The 18,911-nt window shown below is 38.5% G+C and overlaps 1 protein-coding gene across 2 annotated transcripts in view; it reads left to right on the top strand.

Moving 5' to 3' along the window:
* The window catches only part of LOC131677846 (serine-rich adhesin for platelets), a 694,115-nt gene that overhangs the window by 464,046 nt on the left and 211,158 nt on the right, over nt 1-18,911 (top strand). For both annotated transcript variants that reach the window (XM_058957912.1, XM_058957911.1), the window contains exons 4-5: nt 9,884-10,022; nt 12,095-12,164. In XM_058957912.1, the coding sequence (XP_058813895.1) occupies nt 9,884-10,022; nt 12,095-12,164 (209 nt within the window). The remainder of the gene's footprint in view (nt 1-9,883; nt 10,023-12,094; nt 12,165-18,911) is intronic.

The raw sequence follows: 18,911 nt of genomic DNA, 5'->3' as shown, positions 1-18,911 counted from the left end.
ACCTAGCTGGAGGGCCCAAGCAGACAAATTGTCCAAGGTATCTTGCAATGGTCCTTGCAGATCGACGGCTTTGGGACCTGTAATAGAGACCACACCGTCATCTGCAAGCTGCCTTAGCGTGCAGGAATTGACAAGACATTCGTCAATGTCATTCACGTAAAAGTTATAGAGAAGGGGGCTTAGACATGAGCCCTGGGGAAGACCCATGTAGCTAATTCGTGTTGTCGATAAATCACCATGCGAAAAATGCATATGTTTTTCAGACAGCAAGTTTAGCAAAAAGTTGTTTAGAGTCGGTGAAAGACCATGCTGGTGCAGCTTCTCAGAAAGAATTTTGATAGAAACTGAGTCAAAAGCCCCCTTTATATCTAGGAAAACTGATGCCATCTGCTCTTTGCTAGCATAAGCCATTTGAATTTCTGTTGAGAGCAACGCAAGACAATCGTTCGTCCCTTTGCCTTTGCGGAAACCAAATTGTGTATCTGACAGTAAGCCATTTGCTTCTACCCAATTATCGAGGCGAAACAAGATCATTTTCTCGAACAACTTTCGGATACAGGACAGCATTGCAATCGGTCGATACGAGTTGTGGTCGGAGGCTGGTTTTCCTGGTTTTTGAATGGCAATGACCTTCACTTGCCTCCAGTCATGAGGGACAATATTACCCTCAAGAAACTTATTAAATAAATTCAACAAGCGTCTCTTGGCAGAGTCTGGCAGATTCTTTAACAAGTTAAATTTGATTCTGTCTGGCCCTGGGGCTTTATTGTTACATGATAAGAGAGCAAGTGAGAACTCCACCATCGAAAACGGTGTTTCGTTCGCGTTATTGTGAGGGGACGCGGCGCGGTAGATCTTCTGTGCCGGGGCGGAATCCGGACAAACCTTCTTGGCAAAATCGAATATCCAACGGTTTGAATATTCCACGCTCTCATTGGTACTGTTTCGGTTTCGTAAGCGCCGGGCCGTACTCCAAAGAGTGCTCATCGATGTTTCTCTCGTTAGTCCGTCGACGAACCGGCGCCAGTAGCTACGTTTTTTGGCTTTTATCAAACTCTTCATGCGCGTTTCCGCCATCGCGTACTGTCGGTAGCTAGCTGGCAGCCCGTCGTCCCGGAAGGTCTTATACGCAGCGGCCTTCTCCGCGTACACGTCTGAGCACTCTTTGTCCCACCATGGATTGGGAGGACGCCCGCGTGAATTCGCGTCTGGTACGCGTTTAGTCTGAGCTTGAATCGCGGTATCGAGAATCAAGCCAGCCAGGAACCCGTACTCTTCCTCCGGAGGAAGCTCTTGTGTCGATTCTACTTTTTCGGATATCGCGGACGCGTAGCTCTTCCAATCAATATTTCGTGTGAGGTCATACGAAACATTGATTGTATTCGGTGGCCCTGAACCGTTAGCAATATTAATTACGATTGGCAGATGGTCGCTGCCGTGGGGATCAGAGACTACCTTCCACATGCAATCTAACCGCAGCGATGTCGAGCAGAGGGACAGATCTAAGGCGCTCGGTCGCGCTGGAGGGACAGGAATCCGTGTCATTTCACCCGTATTCAAAATAGTCATATTGAAGTTGTCGCAAAGCTCATGGAGTAGGGTAGATCGATTATCGTCATGAAGGCAACCCCATGCCGTGCCGTGGGAGTTAAAGTCACCTAAAACTAGCCTCGGTGCGGGGAGGAGTTCCGCAATATCGCAAAGCCGTCGGTGGCTAACTGAGGCTCTAGGGGGGATGTAGGTGGAAGCAATGCAAAGTTCTTTGCCTTTAATTCTGGTTTGGCAAGCGACAACTTCAATGCCTGGTGTCGAGGGGAGGTCGATCCGATTGAAAGAATAGCACTTTTTGATCCCCAAAAGTACTCCTCCGTAAGAGTCTTCTCGATCCAAGCGAATAATATTAAAATCGTGGAAGTGTAGGGTTATTTCTGAAGTGAGCCATGTCTCGCATAGGGCAAATGCATCGCATTTCAAATTATTTAGTAAGATTTTAAACGAATCGATTTTCGGGATAATGCTTCTGCAATTCCACTGTAGAACAGTGATTAAATCCTTGACCTCGTTCGATGAATTAGCCATCGAAGGATACAATCGCTGAAAGGAGGGGCCATTTCGCAGTGAACTGCATCAAGAATGTTTTTACTGCGGGGAGAAAGCTTATCAAGATACTTTTAAGGGGGTCAGAAATGTTTAACGCTGTAAGAATACGGTCCACAATGTCAGAGAAATTTATTAAGCCAGCACTGTTTTCTTTCTCTGGCTGAGATATGGGAACACTTGGGGTTTTTGATGTTCCTGGAAGTGCTGGGAACTCCTTTTCTGAGCTCAGGTTACTGAGACCGGGAGCGACTTGCTTCGGTTTTGCACCAATACTTCCTTGAGTAGTTATTTTAGGGGGACCATGAAGAGACACCTTCTGGCCTTTACGACGAAGCTTGGAAGAGGAAATGTTCTTCCTTTTTCTACTACTTCTAGGCACAGCAGAAGATGTTCCCTCCTGGGGTTCATCACAGTCGCCTTCGTCAGTAGACAAGTTGGTAAAGATGTTCGTAGAGACAGGTGGCGTAGCTATCTTAAGCATTTCTGCAAAAGATCGCTTAGAGCGTCCCTGAAGGGAACGCTTAAGATTTTCCTCGCGCTGTTTGTACGCGGGACATGAAGGGAGATCATGTGGGTTTCCCCCACAGTAGAGGCACTTTTCGACATCTCTACCACAGGAATCATCCGCATGATTCCCACCGCATTTCCCACAGCGGGCTTTATTGCTACAATGGGAGGCTGTGTGTCCCAATTGTTTGCAATTAGTACAGTTCATGACCCGCGGCACAAAGAGGCGAACAGGTAGACGAACCTTGTCAAAAAGGAGGTAATTAGGCAGGGCAGAGCCGGCGAAGGTCACCCGATAAGAGTCTGAGTTGACGTATGTTTTCTTCCCGTCAGCTGCGACTGATGCTGAATGCAAACGTTTGCATTCCAGTATCTTCACTGGCTTAAGCATGGGGTCTTTGAAACAGCCAGTCCCATATTTTAGCAGGTCCTCGCAATTCAGACTCGAATCGGAAACGACCCCACTGACTTCAACCCTGCTAGCTGGAATATACACCCTGTACTCCCTCGTAAAGGGCTCGTATCCAGCAATATCGTTTGCCTGAGTTGAACTGTTAACCACCACCCGAAGCTTATCAGGCCGAATTTTCGATATTTCTGTCACGGCCGAATACCGATCCGTCAGAACTCGAGAAATCTGCAACAGATTCAAACACTTTTTTTCTTTGGTCCGAAAGAAGATCACAAATGGCCCGGTGGCCGAGCTCGGATATACCTTGAGCCGGGGAGCCGATTTTATTTCGACGTCCATCTCACCTTGAGATGAACCGCCGTCAGGGGAAGTCATTTTTGCACGGGCCTATTGCCCAGTGCACGTTATTAAGACAACCAAGAAGGGGAAACGAAAACTAATACTTAGCTTGTGTATGTAACGGTATCCAGACGGCTTACTAGAAGAACACTGTTTCACTTCACTGACCGGCTAACGGTACTCAGAAACAGAAACACACAAGAAGGGAAAAAATACTGAAACCTCAACTAGGCGCAGAGTGTGTAAATAACCTTGAACGCGGATTAACACTATTTGTCGCTATAGAGTGTACGGACCGATGACAAAAGACTTCTATCTCGACTGAGTGCTCGATAACGAATGAATTGTTAAAATTGATTCAGTTAAAATTGCTCAAATATGTTATAATATTCACTACCTTATTGATGAAAGTTTGTTTTATAGGCAAACGCACAAATGGGAGAAAGTTCGCCAAATTATTAAACTAACCTCTTAGAAAACATAAAAAATAGTGTAGTTGGATGCAATAGACAAAATATCCTTAAAAATAGGATATACCTACTGATGTGAGACATGCTGAATAATAAATATTATAATAGATAGACAGTAGTCGAAGCAGTTTCTTATGAATGAGCGTAGAGCGACTTTGTTTCTACATACGGCTTAGCCAGAAATCGATTTGGTGGGGATTTGGTGGGACTCACTGTCAAAATCACACAATTTGGAAACAATTTCATATTTCAAGTTTTAAAATTTTTGAAGGAATGTTCCAATATAAAAGAGCGCAATTCGTGATTTCATTATGAGAAATTAAATACCCTAAGAGTAACTGTGGAGAATGAATCCATGAAAAAATAGTAGCAGACTTCGCATCTTTAAAAAATTTGCTGTCATTTAAAACTACTTTGTTCAACGTATGAATAATGCGTATAGGGAGTGTATCGAGCTATGAAATGATATTTACGAAATGTTCTTATATTTAGTTTTTTTCTTAATAACCTTTTATTCTGAGCTTCACAAATTTAAACCTTGGATAAAATGTTAATTTTATTGGTTATAACCAGCAGAAGAGATTTATCATAAATATTTCGATACCCTGAACACTAAGAGCATTCATGTCTTCAACAAAGTATCTTAAAATAGCACTCTTTGCTGAAGATATTAAGTCTCGAACTAAATTTGTTTGAAGTGTAAATTCTCCATAATTACTTCTAGGATGATTTAACGTCATAATTATTTTATCACACGATGTGCTGTTTTACGGCGCAAAATTCATCGAAATTGGCGGTTTCGAAATGGTGTGATCTTGATCTTAGATTACTGTTTTCGAACATTTATTTTACCTATTCATATCATTGATTACATACATTTATGTTTCGCTATTCTATATTTCATAGGCATTCAACCTATTCCAACTTCGCTTCCCATTCTAATTGACTCTAATTCATATTTCGCTACCTTCCTTCTAAAGTGAGCTCAATATAATTGGAAATCTGAGAATTATGAATGCTTTCAGAACTCTGGAACCTGTTTCTGTCTCTATTGGAAGGTTTCCATGTAGGTGTTTGATATTGGTGTGACAACTATGGGATCCCAACTAATAGATCTGTTACAGATTCCCACAAGTTATCAAAAGTCCTCATGATGCTTAAAACAATAGGTTCTCAATGTACTGATTAGACAGTTATTATTGTAGTATTAAATAAAATCGGCCAGCATCAATAATATGTTCTCTTCAATCGAATTTATTTTCGTGTGGAAGCTGCGAGGGGTTAACTTCCAAAACCCCCCTTGACTACGCCGCTGCCTGGAGTTACTTATTCTCATTTTCTGATTTTTTTTTATTTCGATTATAGAGGTTTTAAACTTAAGGTCATTCGCCTCTTCGGGTTAGAAAAATCTCTTATGAAAAATTTCTAACCCTATGTGCGCGGTCGGAACTCGAACCCAGGAGCGCTGCGTACAAGGCAATCGATTTACCAATACGCTACGCCCACCCCTTCTGATATGTGTTCCAGATCGATCCGATGGTAATAAGCTGTCAGAAGGTTCGTACAAATGAAAATGTTTGCACCGATGAGTGAACAAGGTTCATCCAAACGACTTCGAATTGTTTAGTGGTTATTTCTAACGGTGGAAGACCGAAAAATGATATACGAAAACGACCTGATATCATCCTTTTCCGTTTTATTGAAACAAAATTCGACTCATTAAAACGGATCATTACTATATTGAACAATAAATAGACGACAAATAGTTATCCACAAACAATATGCCATAATTTCAAAATTCAGTATTCAAGACAGATATCCGATGTCTTCAGTGAAAGTAAGTAACAGCAGCGTGCGATTGGCCGGGGTTTCCCCCGCCAATGGCGCCAAGCTTAGGGGGCGCTGAAATAGTGATCCATTTTATGAAATAAGTAAGGATAAATCATAAAATAAGTTATGATAGTAGTGCTATTTCCAAAAACACACTAAATTATTTTTCGGAAGTCGATCTGAACAAGAAATCCAATGTGGCTATTAAAGTAGCGCACAACTGAAATCCCACTAAAGGCGCTAAAAGAATGTGCTAGGCTGATGTCTTCTCCGGAACGAGTTTCACAAGTCCCCAGTGATCAACGAGCCTTGCGCTAAGTTGAATCTCTAGTTGAAGTAACACATGAGACTTTTAGATTTCCTAAAAGTGTTTTAAATTCCTTGTTTTATATTCAATTACTAAAACTTTGTGTCAGAGCTTCCTCGAGCTGGTATATTTAATGACCTCGAAAGAGAAAAATTGTAGTTTTACAAGTAATCTCATCTGCCTATAGTTTTGGGAGGAGTAAAAGATGTCCCCACATGGTGATAATCAGAATCACACTCCTGGTCAAGTGAAAGGATACACAATTTCCTGCCAAAGTGTCACTGACTTGAATTTTGAGTGGATACACCGTTTTGTCCCGTCCAGGGTAATTGTCATTCAAAATCTTTGCCAACCGGAGTAAGGGGTCCTTGAAACAACCAACCCCTTGCTTCAGTGGATCCACGCATCACACTTAGAAAAAATGAAAATTACATTTTACCTAAACAACACTGCGACGTATTTTGCTGTCTAATAATGGAATTTTACATGTTTTGACATGTGAAATAAAATATTATGCCTCTCTTGAAGTAGAACTCGGTTGAATGGAGATGGAAAATTGTGAACAAAGCGCATTTTTACATGTTCTTGAATGTACATTCAAGTGAAATGTAACGCTCTATTTATGTGCATCTTGTGAGATGTAAATATTTTTAAGTGTGTGACAAACTCGGATCGGTGACTACACCGTCGATCTCAACTGTGGGAGAGGCTATGTAAACATGGTAGTACTTCATAAAAGACAGAATGTTACAATACTGAGCTTAGTTGGGCAAAATATCTGTCAACGCTGAATATTTTTGCATCAGTTCATTCGAAAGCTTTAGGATATTTAACGTATTATCTTCGATCTGAAGAAGATCAGATATGGTCTGACCGAGTACAATATGTATGATTTTAAACTGAAAGTTAGAGTTTTTGATGACGAATCTTGTTCCACATCCATTTTATCAAACCTTTGTCGGCAATAGATCATTAAAGCAGCGAAATATCGTCATGGCACTTGGACTGATGATTCATATGTAATGATATGCACCGTAATCAATAATTCACAAATCACAAATCATTACCCCTAAAAATAGTCTCCTCAATATATTGATCTTCATATACAGACATAACACATCGAAAAAGCCCCTATCGATCGGAAACAAATGTCTTATAATGTCATAAAATAACGAGTTCTGAAGAAATCTGAAAAAATGCCTTTCTGGACATGGATTTTTTTTAATTGGGTTGTGACCTAAGTTTGGAAATGTAACTTTTAATTTTATAAATGTCCAAAATATGCATTAGACGGCGAAATCTGGTGACAATTCGAAGAGAAAAATATTTTGATTTCTTTTGAAAATCCAAAAATTCCAGAGGAGAAAATCTTTACAAAAATCAAGAGATGATACAAGACCCGACGTTTAATACATTTCTAAGACTTTTTGCATGAAAAAGAAATTAAAAACTGCCTTATCAAATTCCAATATTGTTCAAGTCCTATAAAGGTGATACAAAAAAAAAATCGAGGTATCATTAGATCTTGACGTTTCATGGGCATTTAAGCCATTTTACATCAAAACTACGAATTCGAATATTTGAAGAGATCTTGGTGTTTTTGCACGGTTGAAAATTTTCGCTCTTTGACTGATTGAGCTGAAATTTTGCATAGTGACCTTTTTCGAGCGGCGGTCAAACACGAACGAACTTCAACCGAATCTTTTAGAATACGGTCCTTCGATATTTTTACATGTTTCCAATCTTCGAAAATAAATATAACTGTTGTGAACGACAATGGCGGGTCCAATTCCCTAAAAATCGTCAGCTCAGCAAACTGATCTACACATTCAGTCTTCCGAAACAATCCTCCGTCCGTTGCCTTTAAATACCGAGGGTCTGCAGCGAACCTATATTTTAAATTTCCCATAACTATAGTGTTCTGTTGGTGTTCCATACTGCTGACTTTGCCTGGAATAGGCTAAAAAATTCATTATTTCATTCATTAGATTGTCTTACAGATACTTAACTTCATATTCACCACGACAGATAAGCTGACAATGTTGCTAGCGTAGGTAAATCACATAAGGAGCGCAAAACTGAGTCTCCGCCTTTGTCCGAGTTCAATGTAAATATTACTTTTGATAATAGTCCGTTTATAACACTCTATAGCTCGTCGGAAAGGAATGTGTATCAGATTTCTGCTGATATACATAGCGTTTGTATATGCTGTCGATTTTGACAGTTGACCCCAAAAAACTACATAAATTGCCTTTTTTAAGTATACAACTATCCATATTGTGAAAACTAAATATCAGAAACAAAAATAAATTAGTAGCGTTCTAATTGAAGTTTGAGTTTGAGTGATGCGAAAAGTCGAGGACAACGCGTCCTTATTCCTCCTACAGTTTCATCTAATATTTTGAATAAAAAACTATGCAAAAGTTCCCAAGTGGGAAAAATTTTGGACAAGACCAATTTCTTTGTGCATGAGGGCACATGCCTTACATAAAGTATGGTCTCAGAACCTCTGTCCTTACTATCAAGACATCACTCGGTATAAGCCAGTGGTTTAGTGTTCACGCAAGACGTGTGACTTTTTAGAATTTAGTGTCTAACTAGTGCTAATTTGGGTACTAGTTCAGATACATGGTCTAACTGGACACCCAGATAGTGCTAGTTACTGACGAGGAGAATCCGAAACACTAAAACAAAAAACCATACTTTATAAAAAACTAGCTTGTGTGTTCAAATGGGTTCAATAGAGGTTCTAAGCTTAATTAAGGCACAACAACCCTATATCGAAAATAGTAAATATTTTGAATAGTTTTTTTGGTTGGCCAAATCTGTACTCTCCGTTCTGGGAAATTATACATGAATCTCCAAAATCACCTTTATTTTCTGCCGCCACAGTGAGTGAAACAATGCTATGCCCAATATGTAATAGAAGTAGCTCTTCTTGCCAAGATAGTCGCTTTCACAATTTATGCCACCTCTGACACGATGATACGGGGAGCACATTTTACTCCCGGTCGACTATTCGCATTAGGACACCACATTCGAACTTTCGTTCAGACCGTCGTCGCAGCTGGTGGTAAAAATGTGTGAACATCACCGTTCCTTTATGGCCGTGTCTTTTACTGCCCGGATGAGAGTGACAAAAAAGAGTTTGCAAGATCCGCCAGGATGAGAAATGAGGAACAAGAAAAAGCTGTTGGAAAATTTATTTTAATGGGAAATCATGCGAAACATGGAAGAAAAAAGACCGGATGTATTTTTGGTGTTTGCTTAGCAAAAAAAGGGGCCAAAGGGTTCACGAGTAAAAGCAGAAAGGTGTGTTTGTGGATGGTCATTTGCCCCGTGTTCCTTGTGTTCATAATTTTCCGCTATGTTGGCAAAACTTTAACATGGACGTGCCTTTTTTGTTTGCTACTGTACAAAGACTTGCCCTGTATGGTGGGATCCCCATTCGTCCTACGCACGGTTGTCCCGTTTCAACCCAAGCTCGGTTAGCTAATTAAAGATTGCATACCTGCCTGGGATATGGGTAAGGGATAAGGCAGATTGTACAATAATTGACAGTAGGGGCCTGCTCCAACTGAGATTCCACCAACTAAACCCTACTAATGGCTTAGACGGTTAGGTTGTGGGGTCTGTCACTACTAGCAATGATTTCTCCTGTAGAATCAAAAACATGAACAAATATAAAGTGTGGAGCTAATTATAAAACACGCTGTGATGATAATTAAAAGTTTTATGATTTGCACAAGCGCGAAACACGAGCAGTAGTATAGTACACATTTCAGTTGAAGCAGAGCTATAGAACAAAGTCCTGGCAAATGACCTTACTCGGCTCCCAGCAACGAAACAGACCCTAAAATGAGAATTTATTAAATTTTTAATTAACTGCCCTTTTTTGTGCTTTATTTTCTCGAACAGCTATGACGTCCGAGGGAGACAGTATTCGAAGGCACTATATTGGTCAGAAACCGCAGCGTTCGGACCGCGAGCGTATTTCGTGACGGTGTCGAAACCAGCGGCGCTCACCGTGGACAATATCCAGCTGGACGACGAAGGAGTAAGTGAATGGTTCCATCATATGTGCGTTACATAAACGAGTAGTTTCAATTGCTAGCTATAGTATGTAGTTGCATGAATGATTATGAAGTTTGTCATAGACGTTTTACTCCTTTGAATGTAAATAATAATAACCAGTGGTGCAAATTTTCATTTTCATATGCCAACTTTCAGCTCAATCAAACCCAAGCATGATTCAAATTCAAAGCCTCCCTTAATCATTTACTTTCAAGTTGGCGGGATTTTCATAACCAAACCGTACATCGTCATTTCAAATTGATGCATTTTCATTCACCAACCAAAGTTGTCATCTGCTCTGTAGAGGCCAGTTTAGGTTAAATGTTGACATATTTTGTATTTTCAAGCTTACATGAACAGTAAGAAGAATGTCTAGAGTAGTTTTGCTTGAAAAATCTAGTCAATATCCCAGAACAGAGATATTCACAGGGTCAATGAAATCGAAAATGAATGGAAAATGATTGAGCAGCCCGGCTGTTTGCATGAATGATGCAAACGAAAAAAGGCGAATTGAACATAGTAGGGCATGATTTGAGATTTGTTCTTCCTTCAAGTTCAAAACAACCTGGTGAAAATTTGCATCTCTGATAATAACTACTTAAAACTTTATGCTCGGTATTCCCAAGCATATCAATATATCTTTGTGTGCGTATGTAATTATGATTTCATTGCTGCAGAGTTCTATTTCATCGATTTCGTAGCTTATTTTCGGCAAATTGAGAAACGAAATATATGCAAATTGAAAGACGAATAGATATTCCAGAGCGAATCAGTTATAAACTTTGAACACTATCCTAGAGCTAGGCAAGATCATGTGGGAATGATCTAAAGGACATGATAAAATCTTGCTAGAATACAGAAATTCCACTCGTGTATGACAGCATATTTGGGGAGGCACACAGAAAAAATATTTGGTTATTTTAAATTTATTTTCATGCACATATTTGGAGCATGAATATAAACGTAAAATTAAGTTCCACCACAAATAAATACAACTTGTCGTGCTTTCTTCAACGAATTTTATTTTAACTTTACACGTTAATTGAAAATTACAGTTTCATTCATTTACACGAACGAAAGTGTAAAATTATTTACTTTTTGATGCTCTCGTTGAGTGCATCGGATTCAACTTAAATTTCAAATTGTTGATTCAAGCTTTTTATGTTCACATTCGTATTGATTTACATGTCGTTTAAATTTCATTATTTATTTCATTATTTCATTAAAAATAAATTTAAAATCACAAAATATTTATTTTGTGTTATTAATATTTGTAGAAATACGTTTTCAATCTTTGTTCATAGCATTGTACAGTGGTCCATAATGTGAGTTTAGCAGGAATTTTAACTTATTGCTAAAATTAAATGACTTAGCTTAGCCTTACAATATGTTTGGCAAAGCTGTTGTACTTGACAAAGTCCTTCTTTTTGTTTAAACAGAAGCCAGGTTGGTTCTAATTTTAGCAATATTTAAAATTGAGCTTGACTGTCTTCGATGAAGTTGTAGAGCTTCACATTTTAGACAAATTTGCTGGAGATATGCAAGCTCTAGCTTTTATACTTTCCATTGCACTAAAAATCCAAATGTAAGCTTGAAACTTTTGAAAATTGTTTTAGGGCGCATAACTTGAAAGTGATTTTCAGGCGCATAATTTGCTTTAAATTACCAAATTCTAAACTTTTTTCGCTATGAGCTATGAGAACTTTTATATAAAAATGTAACTTTTTCAAATAGCATTATCTGTGACTAGAGCACATAACATTAAATACCGTTGCTGTCATATGAAATAGCATACTTTGTAGTATATATCACCAAAAAATGGCAAACGTATTGAAAAATGTTTCTTCAATACCTGCCCAATACTTCAATGAGGTATTAATAATCAATTAATACCAGGTTTTGGTGTGATACCTGAAAATAGTATGTTCGGTTTATTGGCCAGCTATTTTCTCCTGGACGTGGTAGCGCTTCTAGTGTTGTTATTTGAATAGCCTTCCTAGTACTATGTCATTAGTTAACACCAACAACTGTCTTTCTTTCTCTCACTCTCCGCAGGTTTACCGATGTCGGGTGGATTTTCAAAACTCACCGACTCGAAACCACCGGATAAATCTAACAGTGACAGGTAAGTTAGGTTAATCGATATTATGCAAAGATAAAACCAGCCGATACCCTCAGCCAACAGAACAAAGCCTTGCCCCAAAAGTAATCATCCAATTGGTGTTACGAGATAATTATTGAAGGTAAAGCTTCTAATTAAAATACATTCACGCCAGACATAAAGGAAAATGTTGAACAAGATTTTCCCCTCATTAAAAAAGTTTCGCTCTTTAATCCTAATGGCGGCAAAATGAGCTCGGTGTGGTTCGGAACGATTTGAAGAAAGAGCTTGTGATGGAACAAAGCCTCCCAGTGCTTTGTATGTATAGGGTAACTGCTGCAGTCTACGTCTTGTCAACAATTTAGATGCTTGGTGCGAAAGTACAACGATTTCTTGACAAATCTCTAGTTGCTGTTGATAAAAAATGTTAAAATACTGAAAAATACTACTATTGAAGATTAATTCCATTATTCAAAGAGCACATATCGCCGTAGTACACGACATAAAACTTTTCTCTGTTAATAAATATCACCGCCAAACGATGTTTGAGTTTGTACTTCATAAGCCCATTTCATGTACGTATTGCGAGTTACTCGAAAAAAGAGTTCAACTTCGTTGATAATGAAGTGCAATGATACACATTCATTGTCGAATGTTGTAGTTGTCGAAGATCTAGTAAATCTTAGAAAATTTTTGCTTCCGAAAATGAAATATCCATTTTAGTACCTGTGAGAATCTAATACGATATTCTACGGGAAATCGCAAATGTTGGCAGGTACCCTTGTTCTGCTTTGCACGATGGTTGATGCGCCCGTACACGAGTTTTCAAAGACGAACAATGAGAACCATGAGCGCGGGTGAAAGAGTTTGACGTCGTCGTCAGTTTGGTGCGGGCGTCACTTGAGTTGGCGGAAAGCAATTTCTTGAGAGATATTATAACTTTATATCTAATAGGAGCCCTTTTTTGTTGTATCTCGAAAACCATCATCGGAAAGCAGCTGAATGGTTCCGCACAACCACCAATCGCTAGGAAACCCTTTTTCCGGTAATCAGTGCAAAACTTGACAGCTTCCAGCAAGCAAGTGGTTCATGAGGCGCGTCTAATCGTTTGTTGGAAAACTTTTCGATTATCCCTTGAGATGTAATTTCAAAAATATCGTTTTGCTCGCTTCAAGATGTACGCATGCTAAATGGATCAGTAATATTTAGGTTCGGAAAATAGTGTTCTGGAATTTTCAATCTTTTGGCGCTGGATGAATTCCATAAGAAAGTGGTCGATTCCATAACTACCACGATTTCCTCGGCCAATTACAACATTTTGACACTAAAACATTTTTTTAAAAAGGGCGTAGAAGTTTTTCCATGCAACATTTTAAAAACATTTGGCATGAAGAATAGACATTCTATTTTGAAATTTTTCCTTACTCCCCCCTTTAAGCATTGTTCAGTTCCTGCTTACATGGAATCAAGAACCGTCGTAAGTGGCCAATGTGGTCAAAGCGACTTTGTTTAGTCATTATTGATCTAGACTGGCAAATCCAAGTAATTTTGCGCCCAGGTACCAGTTTATGTGTGGATTTACTGTGTGATCGTACTATTCAACCCATAAATCCGGAGCTGGAAGTCCAATCAATAAAATAATCAATAGCAACCGATGGGAACTTTCATTTGAGACTAAGTTTGTCAAAATCGGTGCCATCTCTGAGGAGAATGGGTGAGATTGTTTGACACAAGCACACGCTTCCCAAACACCCGATTTGGCACGTTCCGTATCTGACATTACCCATCGATCTTATTTTCTTTTTTTTTTTTATTTCGATTATAGAGGTTTTAACCTTAAGGTCATTCGCCTCTTCGGGTTAGAAAAATCTCTTATGAAAAATTTCTAACCCTATGTGCGGGGTCGGGACTCTAACCCAGGTGCGCTGCGTACAAGGCAATCGATTTACCAACTACGCTACGCCCGCCCCCGATCTTATTTACGTGAGCAAAAGAATAGGAGCACTCCGTTATTGTAATTATCATAACGCCGTCAGTGCAAATATCAAGGATAATTTTATATCGCTCCTATGTGAGGGTTCCCCTACATCTTGGGGCCCCTGTCCATAGCCCCAGAGTGCACATGGGCGGCAGTCTGATTTAAGTATCCGCATGCTTTTCTAGTAATATTTAACAGGATACAATTTACTCATTCGATATAGATATCGTTTTATCAGCCGTCTCTATTATAACGGTGCAGCAATCGTCTGAGAAAAATGTATCGCACAGTAATACGCAGACACAGTATGCCGGGTGTTTGGTTCATGGTTAAGAATCTCTTGGGGGGTGATGGTGGAAAGGTGAGAAAATGTACCACTGTATGAAGCTCTCATATCTTCTATTTAATACATTTAAGAAACCTTTAAGTGGTGAAGTAACCCAAAGTTTGCGTTTTGATGAGGTTTTGGTAAGTTTTCTCAAAATAAAGAATAATAAATATAACAATACCTAGTATCCCAATGTCGAGTTTCAAAACGATCAATAATTTATTCTTCATCATGATATTCGTATCTCTTCTCCTTTCGTTGAAATTTCATTAATAAACTAAGTCTGTAGTTGACTTTTAAGTAAATAAAAGACTCTAACCTAAAAAATATGCTTTATATCCTTACTATCTAGATTTCATTGGATAGCTGAAAATTTTTTCTACCAAATTATGTACAAATACCTTTCAGCTAAGTGTACTACGTGACGTTTTACCAGTAAAGTAGTTTAGAATTAATGTTTTTAGGGGAGTTTTGTAATTTGTCCAATTACAAATTAACAAACGTCATAATTGCGATTATTCATCATTTCATTAAATGATACAACATGACGTCGCTACAAATTCAGTAGGTTCAAAATCATCGTTTTTGCATATCCAATGATGTGATCAAAATGATTTTGCGTCGAAACGAAAAGAGATACTGATACGAACTCAAAGAAGATATTGTAAAACTGGCTAAAATGCAATATTTCTGTAATAATGAATAGTAATGTTTGTTATTAGCTGTTTTGAAGAAAATTAGCGAAAACGCTAATAACACACTAAATTTGAATTGATTTACTTTAAAAAGACTACTAAATTCACTTAACTGTAAAATAGTAGTACATTTTTCTATGTAAAATTTTCGTAGCTTTCCAGTGGAGACAAAAAAATATGATAAGTGGCATAATTTTTTATTAATAGCTAGTATAAGAGAAAATAAGACAAAAATATCCAAATTCAATTGCCCAAAAACGTTGAAACAAGAAGAGATAAGTGTATGGCTTCAAAGAACAAGTTATGCCGCTTTTCATACGAACAATCCGAAGTATTAAAATAACGATGTTTACAATTTGAGTTTCCGAGAAATTGACGAAAACTTTATAAAAAAATTTAAGATATTTTTCTTCTAAAATTTCACTTAGACTCAATAACTGAAAGAACTGAAAGATATGAGGACACCATGTAATGTACAATTTTCTCATCTTTCCAATGAAACTGAAACAGAGCTGAAATACAAGGTGTACTTTTTGAGTTAGAGCCATTTTAAGACAAAAACCCGTTTTAATCCACCTAGTGGTGCAATTTTGCCTTTCTCATTTATCCAAACTACGATTCCATGGCTGGTTATGTTTAATATAATGGTGGAAATGTCTATTAGTTATTCAGTGCGATTTACACATACGTACAATAAATCGACAGCTAAGAACTTGAGTTGCTATGTGTCGACGCTGAAACACTTGAAACCGCGGGGGATCCAGGAGGAGGGTACGGGGGTTTGGACCCCTCCAAAAATTTTCAACTTGTTAAGAAATTTTAAATTAGTCTCTCAAAATCATTTCAAACCAAATTTTTCACTGGTTGTTCAAACCCACTAGGAAAATTTATTCTAGAGGAATTAGAAAATTTTATTTGCGTGGAGGGGTACTTGATGAGGGAAGGGCGGTTTGGGGAAGGGTGGTGAGTGATGTGGGGGGAGGGGGTGTCCCTCACCGTATCCCCCTAACTGCGACCCTGTTAAAATACAGAAAACCTATGCAAGTAAAAAAATAGGTTAGGGATTAGGTTCACGATGTTTAGAGTGATTGCATAACCTTTCTATAGGAGAAAGGCAAAAACGTAAATTTGCTATGTATCCGCACTCTTAAACCCGTAACTCCGGAACCGGAACTCGGAATTTAATGAAATTTAATAGAAGCTTATGGGAACGTTGAACCTTTCATTTGAGGCTAAGTTTGATGAAATCGGTTTGACCATCTCTGAATAACCAATGTGCTTATTTTTGGTCACATACATACATACTAGACTGGTTCAATTTTTGATTTTTATCTCCACCAGGCTCTAATGATTGTTTTAAATGCCCTTAGTAATTGTGCAAATTTTGGTACTGATCGGTTGTGTCTACGGACCCTCCATAAATTTGAAAGTTTATATGGACATTAGTATGGAAAATCGGTTAAAATTGAAAATAAATTCCTTAAAAATCACCTCATCAATCAATTCATGAGACCACTATATATTTCTAAAGGTATTATTCTACTGAACACAACCTGAACTGAACAACCGATCAGTACCAAAATTTGCACAATCACTAAGGACCATAAAAGGAATCAATAGAGCCTGGCGGAGCTAAAAGTCAAAAATTGAACCAGTCTAATACATACATACATACACACATACATACGCACACACAGACATTTGCCGAACTCGACGAACTGAGTGGAATGGTATATGACAGACGACCCTTGGGGCCGGGATTAGGTTGACAATGTTCAGAGTGTTTGCATAACCTTTCTGTAGGAGAAAGGCGAAAAGTCAATTTCAGAAAAAGTTCAAAAACACTGTAACAGCTGAGATTTGATGGTACCTATATGTAGAAATTTTTTTCCTCCAATTATGATCCTCTAACACCCCTCGAGGGAGTCTTCTACTATCATGGTTTCGAAAAATCGGTTTTCTGCCTTTCTCATACAGAAAGGTTACGCAATCACTCTAAAAAAGGTCAACCTAATCCCGGCCCGGAGGGCTGTCTGTCATATACCATTCCACTCAGTTCGTCGAGTTCGGCAAATGTCTGTGTGTACGTATGTATGTGTGAGTATGTATGTATGTATGTATGTGACCAAAAATAAGCACATTGGTTATTCGGAGATGGTCAAACCGATTTCAGCAAACTAAACTGTGTATGTGTGTGTATGTATGTGTCAAACAATGTCACTCATTTTTCTCAGAGATGGCTAGACCGATTTGCCCAAACATAGTCTCAAATGAATGGTGCAACCTTCCCTTCGGCTGCTATTGAATTTTGTATCGATCGGAGCTATGATTCCGGAGTTACGGGTTAAAGAGTGCGGCCACACAGAAATTTCCCATATATAGGAAAAAATTAAAAATAGAATTTTAATTTTTGATGCCAAATGTCTTTAAGGTGCATGAAACGTCGAGACTTGATGCCATCTCGAAAAAAAATCAAACGAAAATTTCCTTTTTTGGATTTTGGCACATTTTTGCCTTTCTCACATAGAAAGGTTATGCAATCACTCTGAAAAATGCCAATTTTTTGACTGGCATAAGGATTACGGTATACGCAGAGGGGTTACCCCCCTCTCTACTGTTCACTCCTCTCCCTTTAAAATCACTTTAAAGCACCTCTCAGACCACTGCCCCATCCAGCCCTCAAACCCACCCCCCCTCTCAACCCCATCATCTTTAAACCACCACTATATCACAAAGCATACCAAATTAAGCTGGGGAGTCGTTCGTTCGTGGGATTTTCGCCCTCCTCACACGCCCACCCCCGCATGACAAAATGAGTTAACAAGCAGATAACATTGAACTAATGCTGATTAGGCTAAATAAGTATGCTATTTTTTTGTTTCAAGTGTTTCATCGTCGACACGTAGCTCATCAAGTTCCTGGCTGACAAGCCATTGTGTATAAGTGCAAAATGTAGTAAGAATGTATTGGAATTTTCCACAATTATGTTGAACATTACCAGCCACCGAGCCATAGTTTAGAGAAATGAGAAAGGCACAATTGCACCGCTAGGTGGATTAAAACAGGTTTTCCTTTGTTTAATTTCAATCTGTGTGTATCTGAGAATACGCCACAGAAAGAATTTGGTGAAAATCATATTCCTTGGCAGGTTTCTGGGCACCGAAAAGTACCCATCTCCGGCTGTTCCACATGCACAAATTCTGGCAGGCAGGTGATCAATGTTGTGACTTACATATTTGGCAGTCAGTATCTTCAACCAAGGATTTTCATAGATCTTACATGCTATGGACTTGATGGGAATTACTTTGGGAACTGAAGCTGGAAGATATGGTACTCGCCTCGACAGTGAACGTATAACTCGTTCTGAACGCAAAGTGGGTGTCGCGGCAAAACAGGCCCGAGTTCAACAGAGAGAGCAAAATGTTTAAAGCTAAGAACATTTTCGTGATGAGGAGCACAGAATTTTTGTTTTTTTGTAATTTTGAGTTTATTTTCATGCAAATATTTGGAGCATGAATATAAATGTAAAATTAAATTCCACCACAAATACACACGTCTTGTCGTCCTTTCTTTAACGAATTTTATTATAATTTTACACGTGGATTGAAAACTACAGTTTCTTTAAACGGAAAACCAATGCACTTCAATGTATTTTTACTCGAATACTGCTGTAAAATGAATGAAATGTAATAAAACACGAATGAAAGTGTAAAATTGTGTGCTGTTTGATGCTCCAATTGCTTTTAATGTAATTTTCAATCAAATTTTTG

The sequence above is a fragment of the Topomyia yanbarensis genome, chromosome 1 (assembly GCF_030247195.1).
Source record: "Topomyia yanbarensis strain Yona2022 chromosome 1, ASM3024719v1, whole genome shotgun sequence".
Taxonomy (NCBI): domain Eukaryota; kingdom Metazoa; phylum Arthropoda; class Insecta; order Diptera; family Culicidae; genus Topomyia; species Topomyia yanbarensis.
Note: the sequence above shows the minus strand (reverse complement) of the source record. Positions and strands in the feature narration are given on the sequence as shown.